The 11484-nt window shown below is 38.8% G+C and overlaps 1 protein-coding gene across 2 annotated transcripts; it reads left to right on the plus strand.

The window, feature by feature from the left end:
• The first annotated feature begins 4744 nt into the window (after positions 1-4744).
• LOC125933219 (olfactory receptor 5A2) lies at positions 4745-11267 on the plus strand. 2 transcript variants are annotated; one of them, XM_049646096.1, is made up of 3 exons: positions 4745-5659; positions 10367-10377; positions 11246-11267. In XM_049646096.1, exons 1-3 carry the CDS (start codon positions 4745-4747, stop codon positions 11265-11267), a joined length of 948 nt encoding a protein of 315 aa, XP_049502053.1. The 2 variants fall into 2 exon arrangements, with proteins under 2 accessions (XP_049502053.1, XP_049502048.1); XM_049646091.1 differs by lacking the exons at positions 10367-10377; positions 11246-11267 and having other exon boundaries at positions 4745-6075.
• Positions 11268-11484: the final 217 nt, after the last annotated feature.

Here is an 11484-nt window from a genome sequence, read left to right on the forward strand (position 1 = left end):
CTGCTTGGCCGGCGAGCCGCCCCTCCGCCCCCTCCCGCCAGTCCGTGGAGCGCGCACCGCCTCGCCGCCCTTCCTACCCTCTTCCGTGGGCCTCTAGTCTGCGCTTGACTCCGGAGACTCCCTTCTGCTAATCCTCTGGCGGTTTTCTGGGTTCTTTAGGCAGGTGTAGGTGGAATCTAAGTGATCGGCAGGACGCGCTGTGAGCCCCGCGTCCTCCTACGCCGCCATCTTCCGGAACCCCCCCAATAAATAAGTAAACTTAAAAATTTTTAAATAAAGAACTTCCTTACCTTCTTTCCTTCACTGTCTATTTTTGGAGTCGCTTACTTTTTTCTTTCAGTGATCTCAGTTGCTAAATTTGTGCCCCTAATTTCAGCCTATTATCTTGTGTCAAGAATCTCAGTAATTATATTCTTTCACATAGAAGATATTTTTGTCACTTAATTAATTTTTATTCTCAGGCTAAGGTTTGCTGACTTGATATCCATGGAACAGATTAACTCCTTCTTATAAACTTTATTTCTGTACAAAAGTTTCAAAAACCAGGAAATGAGTGTCTCAAAATTTTAGATTTTCAGAGTTTGAGGGGTCCTTGGAAAATGAGCCCAATTTACTCAGGCCCTGAGAGGTGGGGGGAGGGGTTAACTGACCTGCCCACAGCCACATATCTAGGTCATGGCAGTTCTGGGAGTAGCACCCAAAATTTTAAAGGGTAAAGAAACTGTTTTCATCACACAAAAAAGTCAAATAAGTAGGAAAGAGCTCTTGGCCACGACCCTGGAGACAGAGTTAATGATGTCGTTACTCAATATTCCTGGAGTGATTTCTATTCATCAGGCACTGTGCTAAGACCTACCTGTTTGCATCTCATTTCATTACCAAACAACCCTTTGAGATTGGTATAATGATTATTACACCAGTGTTACAAGGAAGGAAATGGATATTTCAGAGATTTAAAAAATGTGTACATTTATACAGATAAAATGGCAGAGCCAGAATTTGAGCCCAACTCTCCTGTGTGTGGTTTACTTCCAATGAAGGGTCTCAAAGTAGAAGGTTGCCCACCAATGCAAAAGGATGTCTTCCTGGACCCAGATCAGGGAAAGCTCAGAGAAGAATAAGACAGGAGGCTGCAAATAAGACTCTGGCAATGGATGGTTTTCCCTGTCCCCATCACCCAGGGAACAATTAGTGCTCAGAAATGTTTGGTTCTAATGATTGCTGGGCTTTTACTTTGGACCCAGGAGTGAATGACAGGGCAGCCATATGGAGGAAAAGTGTGGCTATCCCTGCCCATTAAAATAATGAACTCCCTAAGGCCATTTTGAAGACTTGGTAATAAAGGAGCAGGGATTCCAGAAGCAGATATTACTATTTGCATGAGGCCAAACCACAAAAAATTGAACCAGAAACCAGGCATAGAGCAGTGGGAAATGCAGATGAAGTGAAGTTTAGAAAAAATGTTAGTAGAGCAAAGCAACCAACAATTCTTCTTCCGTAGGAAGAGATCTCAGGACACTTCTGCTTGAAGTAATTCAGTAAGTTAAGCTCCTTCCTTCCCAACCTCATTCATCCAAAAAATGACAATTATATTTTACAGCCTATTCCACATTTTATCTGTAAAAGGGGCAGAGTAAGTCCACACTTCCAGGTAGGATTAAATGAGTTAATATAAATCAAGTCCTTTGAACAGTGCCTGGTACTCAATAAGCCTTTAATAATGTTTGTGATTAGATTATATATTGCATATTATATTATTATAATTGAGCACTAATTATAAGCTAAACATTCTGTGAAAGCTCTACAGATAAGCAGTGAAGAAAATTCATTCATTCAACAAATATTTACCGTGCCAATGTCCCAAACACTGTTCTAGATCTATGATAGGATAAATCAATAAGGAGATTGATAAACAGAGGAGGGCACCTGTTGGGATGAGCACTGGATGTTGTATGGAAACAAATCTGACAATAAATTTCATATTAAAAAAAAATTAGATCAATAAACAGAACTCCTGGCCTGCCTTTAAGTGGCTTACATTCTTTCAGGGAAGATTTTATTAAGATAAGAAACACAGGGACACCTGGGTGACTCAGTCAGTTGAGCATCTTACTCTTGATTTCGGCTCAGGTCATGCTCTTAGGGTTGTGGGATCAAGCCCCGTGTCAGACTCTGTGCTGAGCATGGAGCCTGTTTAAGATTCTTTCTCTCTCTCCCTCTGCCCCTCTCCCCTGCTTGAGCTCTCTCTCTCTCTCTCTAAAATCATAAGCTGAGAAACACAAAACTCATGTTATTTTCTCCTTGGGAGGTTCATAGATTAATGTCATGGTGAAGAACAGTCTTGGCTCTTCTTGGTTTTGGCTCCTCAATCAGTTACTGATTGTGGGGAGATTTTAAATTTTAGAAAACACAAAGCTAGTAGTATGTATTTATTTTAACTTAATTGGCACATCTGTATATATATATATATATATATATATATATATATATATATGTATACATTGTGAAAAGATCACCACAATCACGCTAAATAACTTATCTGTCACCTCTACATAGTCACCCTTTGTGTGTGTGTGTGTTTTGAGATTTAAGATCTATCTTCTTAGAAAACTTCAGATATACAATAGAGTAATGTCAACTATTGTCACCAAGGTGTTCATTAAATCTCCAGAACTTATCCTGAATAACTGAAACTTTGCACCCTTTGACCAATATTTTCTCATTCCCCCCTCAACCACCCCAGCCTGCAACCATTATTCTGCCCTCTACTTTTATGAGTTTGACTTTTTAGATTCCACAAATGATATGCAGAATTTATCTTTATGTGTCTGGCTTTTTTCACTTAGCAAAAAGTCCTCCAGTTTCACCTATGTTGCTGCAAATGACAAGATTTCCAACTTTCTTATGGCTGAATAATATTCCACTCTCTCTCTCTCATCTATATATTTATCTACCATCATCATCATCATCATCATCGTCACTACCACCACTACCACCATCATAATCATCTACCTCAAGTTTCTTTACCCACTTACCTATTAATGGACATTTAGGTTCTTTCCATATGTTGACTATTGTGAATAATGCTGCAATAAACACGTAAGTGAACTATCTCTTCAAGATACTGGCTTCATTTTCTTTGGGTGTATATCCAGAAGAAGGATTTTTGAATCATACGGTAGTTTTCTTTTTAAAATTTTGAGGAACCTCCATAGTGTTTGTCATTATGACTACATCAATTTACATTCCCACCAACAGTGCACAAGACTTTTCTCTGTATCCTCACCAACACTTATCTTTCATCTTTTTAATAACAGACATCCTGACAGATGTGAGGTGATAACTCATTGTGGTTTGATGTGCATTCCCCTGATGATTAGTGATGTTGATTACCTCTTCATGTAGAACAATTTTTAATATGATGAATGATAAAGAAACACCATCAGATAGTTGCAATTGGCTGCAAACATGCATGGGCGGTCAAATTTCATACAATGATAAAATATCAGTAACTTTAATTTTAGCCTTGAGTCTTCCCCAGGGTACTTCTGCCTTTTTTACACCCATTTATATTTCCTCATTTTGATCTTAGATCAGTGCCGGTTTGTCTTTCTTAATGCAAAATGCAGACGGGCATCCCTCATGCCTTAAAAATGATAATCTGGTCTGGCCTGATGACATCAAAGGTGTTCCATGCTTATCCTTAAATATTGTCCTTGAATATCTAATGAACTCTTTCCAGTTTTTCTTGCTCAGAAAATACTGGTTTCTGCTTGCTCTTGACCACAATGGCTCATCCAATTTCAGTTAGCTTTGATGTTCCATGGAGGCATTGTTCATGGCCCTTCTATCCCATAATGGTGTTGATTGTGTTCATCCAAATTTTGATCATTTTATGCAGTGACCTGTATAAAAACTTATTAGGTAATTAGAAAAAATTTTCTAGTTCTAAGCATGTGTATGTATACTTTTTCTCTTGGTTTTATTACTTAGAAGAATGGATTATTTTTTATTATGGGTTAGATTTGCTGCTTCAAAATGGAGTATGTCAAATATAATAGCCTGTAGTGCTTAGCTGCTTTTCCAGATTCTTACATTAAAGATATACAAAATATAAGAAATTCCTAACTTTATTATTAATCTGAGTTTATATTTTCTAGTCAGAAAGTCTAAAAGGCCATAAGAAACTGAAGTCCAAAGGAACCTTGAGACTCATCTGACTCAACCCTCCCATTTTTCAGTTGAGAAAATGCGGATCTGGAGTGGTGAAGTCACTTTTCCACAGTCCTCAGTGAGTCAGGGATGGCCCAGGAGATCCTGAGGATACAAGAGTCAAGCCCAACTATGAAAGTGTTTTGATACTGAATTAAGATCTGGGAAAATTTAGAAGGTAAACCCCTAATTTTTTATCAATACATTTTCTTGGGATTAGAAAAGCTGATGATGTAGGATAGTGATAGATTTAATCTGTGATGACAACTCTGATTATAGTGATAAAAATGTTTAGTCTCCATTAGATGGATTCTCTTCTAATCAGCAAAATATATAGCATACAGATTTTAAATAGTGCCAAGAGATTATCATGGGCAGACTTCCTCCAGGAAGGTTGCTTAGCAGGTGGCTGTGATGTTAAGTTGGTGTTAATGGTTTATATGATCTTCCAAGAAATATCCACTTACATAATAACAAACACAATCTTACTGATCACAGGATTGTTTCTTTCCTTTATTCAGGAAGCAGGTCTATGGTTGTAGGAAGGAATAACACGATTGTGACAAAATTCATCCTCCTGGGATTTTCAGACCATCCTCAAATGAAGATTTTCCTTTTTGTGTTATTTCTGGGGATTTACCTCCTGACCCTAGCCTGGAACCTGAGCCTCATTGCCCTCATCAGGATGGACTCCCACTTGCACACACCCATGTACTTCTTCCTCAGTAACCTATCCTTCCTAGATATCTGCTATGTGTCCTCCACGACTCCAAAGATGCTCTCTGACATCATCACAGGGCAGAAAACCATTTCTTTTGTCGGCTGTGCCACGCAGTACTTTGTGTTCTGTGGAATGGGGCTGACTGAATGCTTTCTTTTGGCAGCCATGGCATATGACCGCTATGCTGCAATCTGCAACCCATTGCTCTACACAGTCCTCATATCCCATACACTTTGTTTAAAGATGGTGGCTGGGGCCTATGTGGGTGGATTCCTCAGTTCTTTGATTGAAACATACTCTGTCTATCAGCATGATTTCTGTGGGCCCAACAGGATCGACCACTTCTTCTGTGACCTTCCTCCAGTTCTGGTTCTGTCCTGCTCTGATACCTTTGCCAGCCAGGTGGTGAACTTCATTGTGGCTGTTGTTGTTGGAATGGTTTCTGTCCTTGTGATCCTCATTTCTTATGGTTACATTGTTGTTGCTGTCCTGAAGATCAGCTCAGCTAAAGGTAGGACCAAAACCTTCAGCACCTGTGCCTCTCACCTGACTGCTGTGACTCTCTTCTATGGTTCTGGTCTCTTCATGTACATGCGACCTCATTCTAGCTACTCCCTAAACCGGGACAAGGTGGTGTCCATATTCTATGCTCTGGTGATCCCTGTGGTGAATCCTATCATCTATAGTCTTAGGAATAAGGAGATTAAAAATGCCATGAGGAAAGCTGTGCAAAGGATCACGTGCATTCTCATGGGCCTTTGTTTTTCTGACCCTGAGCTAATGTTTTCGAAGAAGCCATGAGCTGAATTAACTATACAGATTTTCATGTGGTTTTGGACTAGTTGATTTACACAATGATTTGTGTTGACAAGATTTTTTTCCCCTTTCCAATATTTCCCCAACTAGTTTACCTATTGGTTATTGGAAAACAGTTTGGCCATTATTGGTTCCTAGAATGAATAGCATTGCATAAACCAATATTGTAAATGCCCAGTTTAGCAGAAAACTTCGCCATGACAAAGACAAAGACATTGTGTCTATAGCAGGAAAGTACTGAACAAAATATTAGTCCTGCATTCAGGATGGTGATTCTTAAAGTAAGATAGGAATATATAGCATAGTAACCTGAGGAAGGAGATACTATTTCTAAAAACAATTGCCTTTCTCTCTTATGAGGTTCTAACATGCTTCCTTTATGGCACATGAGCACCACAAAGCAGACACCCTCTCTTCTTTGAGAATCACAGTTATTGTGATCCCCTGTGACTGATGGTGGTATAGTACTGACCCTTTAGATGTGTTAAGGCAGGAACGAGATCTCTAATCATGGCCTTAATGACTGAACATTTCTTAGGAACCTACAGAAGAGAAGCATACCTTCATTTGGCATGAAAAGTTCTATGTTTTCACCAATTTTGTGGTAAGTTCTAGAAGAGAATTTAGCCAAGGAATTGAAGAGAGTGATTTTTCTCCTCCATGTTGTCTCAGAACTTGTTATGTGTCCTTGAACCAGCAGTAAACAACTGGCATACATTTATTCAGCTGTGGCTGCTCTTGGTTGGCCATAAATAAGTAAAGTACCTACCTGTGTGTACTTGGGCTCTGTGTACCTTAGTTCCTTCTGTGTGTAAAATAGGAATAATAATAATAAATATATCATAGGTTTATTGTGAAGAATTACATGACTCAGTATATACAAGCACTAGAATAGTACTGGTGGGCAGCAAATACTCAAGGGGTGATTATTATTATTATTATTATTATTATTCTATAATAATATTTATTTATCACCATTTGAGCCAAAGAAATAGACGACATTTCCTTAGTTTGGTAGAAAATGTGATATTTGTGATGGCTTTAATGCACTGGAAAGTGGGTCTGCAGATACCAGAGTAAAAGTGGTTAAGAGTATTTGTTAGGCATTCTTAAATCAGTAGACCTGCAATTATTTATCTCATGTTTGCCACTTTGTAGGTAGGTGGCCTTATGCAAGTTATTTACAAGCTCCATTTTTCTCATCTGTAAAATGAGGATAACAATGGTATCTACCTCATGAAATTGACTCAACAATTAAGTGAAGCATATGCATGAAAAGAGCTTAGCTTAGTGCCTGGTTTTATGGTAATACTTAATAAATGTTAGCTCATATTACTAGTCAATTTTGTATAAATCAAGAGAAATTCAGGTTAATGTGCTAAAAAGAAGCAAATTAGGTACTTTGGGGATAGCTACTTAAATTGAGACATAATAGTCTCAGTAAAAAGGCATGCCTGTGCCTCCCATCTCTGCCACCTACTTTGCATAGAGGAAGCAGTCATTAGAAAAATAGAAAGAATTCAAGTTCATAGAAGTGGGTATACATGGAAATGCTACTATTAAGCCAACTCTATCAGTTACCTGGACACCTCGCCTTTCCTTATAGCCATTTTTCCCTCCTCCTTTCCTTATCTGTACCCCACTTCACTGAGCTCTTACCTTTCAATTTACCTTTGGTAGCTAAGCTTAAATTCTCCTAATGCCAAAAGTCATTGGAACAAAACAAACAAACAAACAAACAAACAAACATATAAAGGAAAATATGCCTCACGCTTTGGATTTACATGGAGCTGTCACTGGTCTAATTATCATACATAAATTTTTTTGATGAACACAGATTCTGAATGTAAGATCTTTAGAAAAATAACTCTTGTTTAGCTACACACGTTTGCTGCCAATTGAAATTTTCTCCTTGCATTGATAAGACATAATGTACTTTTGCAGTTTTCCCAACTACCAAACAGAAAGTAATGCTCATTAATAATTGTTAAATACAGTGCATAAGATGGGGTTTGGTCATGAGACTTGAATGAAGCAAAAATAACCTGGGGTTTATAGTAAGCCATATGTTAAATGAAACTTCCTAAATCAATGCATTTATTATGGGGCAGATAAATAGACATACATTAAATAATATTTCTGGCAGTGAAAGAATCAGGCATTCCATAGCTCTTCGAAGCAAGACAAGGTAGAGCTGTCCTGGGGAGGTGGGCAGCTAGCTGGCCGGAGGTGAATTCACTTTAGTAAAATTACCAGAATTCAGGGTGTGCTGCTTATCTTCACAACCTCTGAAGACCTCTTCCAGATGGACTGAAGTTACCAAGCTCAGAATAGCTAACTGCATAAGCCAGATGCCATTTTTAGTTTTGGAAGAACTAAATTGCCAAGCTTGTACTTGTGCGAGCAGCACAATCCTGTCCTGCTGAGGAAACCACATGGAAAAACAAGTTATAAGCGAAAGTCTTTTTGGAGAGAAAGTGGGCAATGTGTGTCAGCACTTGGCGTGTCCAACAACAGGGTCCAGACAGGCTGAAGTGCTGGGCCAGGGCACTGACACTTTCTCTCCCCAAGAATTCATCTTCCTCTCTTCTAGGTGACCATTTTCCCTTCTAATCAACATGTCCATGGATTGATTAATAGATCTTCCTTCCTTTGGTGTAAGAAAAATTGTGTCTCTAAATACCTCAGTTATTTATTTATTTATTTATTTATTTATTTGGTCATTTACTTTTAAAAGAATTTTATTATTATTTTTAAATGTTTATTTGTTTATTTTTGAGAGAGAGAGAGAGAGAGAGAGACCCAAGTAGGTTCCATGCTGGCAGTCCAGAGCCTGATTTGGGTCTCCATCCCACAAACCATGAGATCATGACCTGAGCCAAAATCAAGAGTTGGACACTTAACTGACTGAGTCACCAGGTGCCCCCATTTTATTTACTATGATCTGATTTTGTGGTTTAATTTTTAGAGTTTTCAGAAACCTGATTATTGTCCACATGTACCACCTATATTCCCCTAATTTTTTGGTAGGTATATATGATTACAGTCCCTCTCTGCCTCCCTCCCTCACATACTCAGGGATTAGTGACTGATGCATTGAATGGGTTCTGGTGAGATTTTTAACTTTTTCCTAAAGATTAATAGTCTTATGTTTCTAGTCATAAACCTAGAGAAACCTAGAGCTTGCCTATTCTGTGATCACCCACACAAATAAGGAAACACTTGCAATTCACTTCCCTGCGTCCAGATAACTGACTTGGATCCTTCTGACCTACCGTTGATCAGGGAGAACCTAAATGTCTTGCATATATGAAGATATACCATGTGTTTCAGCATTCCCCCCATCACCTTGATCTATGACTACCTTCCTTGAATTCTTGATAGGTCTCCTTGTCTGTAACATCTCCTAAATAACAGAAAGAGAAACCAACGGTTTGTATGTGACCTTTGCTGCTTCTATTCCATTCTCACTCTTCCCATGCTTTCCTTTCCCCTTCTAATGCTGGCTAAGACTTCCTATGCGCAATAGTGTTTATGGATCTGGCCAGGGATGAGATTCCCTACCTTCCTACAAGTAAAGAAATAGCCAGCAGGCTCTTGCAATCATGACTTGGAACTTCTATCAAATGGATATAGCGGCGTCTCCCTTCAGTGTTGCCAGACCAGATGGAAGACAGACAAACCACCCATTTTGGTGAAACCACACTCTATAAATAAGCATCTTGGACCCAGGGAGACTCCATGGGAAAACAGCCTTCATTTCGCTTTCAAAACTTTTCTAAAGTAACTCATAATGGACTTAAATGTTGACATAAGTAGAAAAACTGACATGTGTAAAGTATCACATTGATACTGATGGAATATTCTTGTTCTAGTAAAATCTCTTTCTTATGCCAAGGAAGGCTGGGTGCTTTTCATCTTAAGAAATGCTTAAGAAACAAAATTATTGATGCACATGGGCCAGAGGGAGGAAGTCCCTATATGAGACATTCACTGAAACTCACAGTTCATTTTCTAACAAATAACAAAACTAAGGAAGTAGTCTTGCAGGGATCCTCTCACCCTTCGACTTGACCCTCAGTCTAGGATACAATTGGAAATAAGATCTGGGGCTGAGCAGCAGCAGGGAGTTGTCCATGAGACTTATCAAAAAGAGGTGGGTTCTGAGAAATCCTGCACCTCAGGGGACCTACCTGTCCAATTTTTCCTTTACTCATTCCATGTATCCTGTTACAGATACTCTTTACAATTTGCTGTATTATCTACACTGTCAGATCTAAATGCCACTTTTTTCTTGCAGTCCCTTTTTACCAGAGGCAAACCAGAAGGTTTAACACTTTTGCTGTCTGTGGTTTTCAGATCTCTGAAAGTTCTGGAATTGTTTTTCATACACTTGCCATCTCTGGCAGTTTTTCAACAGAAGACCATGCATGAGATTTTCCTGCGTTAGCCAGTTGAGCACCTTTGATGAAGACGCTAGCTTTCTTTATTCATTTGATTTACTTTTATTTTACAATTACAATTAAGTGTAACTCAGTATTACTTTTTTATCCTTTTGGCACTCAGCTCGTGTCCTTTTAAAATTTTTTTTTAACGTTTATTCATTTTTTGATAGAGATAGAGCGTGAGTGGAGGAGGGGCAGAGAGAGAGGGAGACACAGAATCCGAAGTAGGCTCCAGGTTCTGAACTGACAGCACAGAGCCTGATGCGAAGCTAGAACTCACGGAGTGTGAGATCATGACTTGAGCTGAAGTCGACGCTTAACCAACTGAGCCACCCAGGCGCCCCAGCATGTGTCCTTCTTAAAATTTAGTTTTAAATTTTTAATTGAAATATACTTGACCTATAACATTAAGGTATACAATATATTGATTTGATGCATTTACATATTGTGATATGGTTGCCATTGTAGCAGAGTTAGCACCTCTATCATATCACATAATTACCATTTCTTATTTTTGGTTGGCATGATTTTTTAAAAATGTTTATTTATATTTGAGACAGAAAGAGAGACACAGCGCAAGTGGAGGAGGGGCAGAGAGACAGGGAGACACAGAATCTGAAGCAGGCTCCAGGCTCTGAGCTGTCAGCACAGAGCCTGATGCGGGGCTCAAACTCACGCGAGTTTGAATCATGAGATTATGACCTGAGCCAAAGTTGCACGCTCAACCAACTGAGCCATCTAGATGCTTCTGATTGGGATAATTTAAGATCCAGTCTCTTATTAAGTTTGATGAATATAATGCATTATTGTTGCTTACAAACACTATACTTTGCATTAGCTCTGTAAGATTTATTTACTATTAGTTGCAAGTTTGTACCCTTAAAAAACATCTTATTCCCCCCAGCAACCATCTTTTTACTCTCTGTTTATTAGTTTGGCTTTTTTTAGATTCCACCTGTAAAGTGCCATCACATAGTATTTGTCTTTCTGTCTGACTAACGTCACTTAGTATAATGTCCTCAGGGGCCATCCATTTTGTCTCACATGGCAGTTTCCTTCTTACTCATGGCTAAATAATATTCTAGTGTGTGTGTGAGTGTGTGTGTATCATATATATCACATTTTATCTATTCATGCATCGATGGGTATTCAGGTTATTACCGTATCTTGGCTACTGTGAATAATGCCACAATAAACATGAGAGTGCAGGTATCTCTTTGATATCCTGTTTTCATTTCCTTTGGGTGTATACCCAGTAGTGGGATCACTGGATTGTATGGTATTTCTATT

The sequence above is a fragment of the Panthera uncia genome, chromosome D1 (genome assembly GCF_023721935.1).
Source record: "Panthera uncia isolate 11264 chromosome D1, Puncia_PCG_1.0, whole genome shotgun sequence".
NCBI lineage: Eukaryota > Metazoa > Chordata > Mammalia > Carnivora > Felidae > Panthera > Panthera uncia.

What these genes read in the sequence shown, in the direction of transcription:
- LOC125933219 (XM_049646091.1), top strand. Translation starts at nt 4,745, where the DNA reads ATGGTTGTAGGAAGGAATAACACGATTGTGACAAAATTCATCCTCCTG.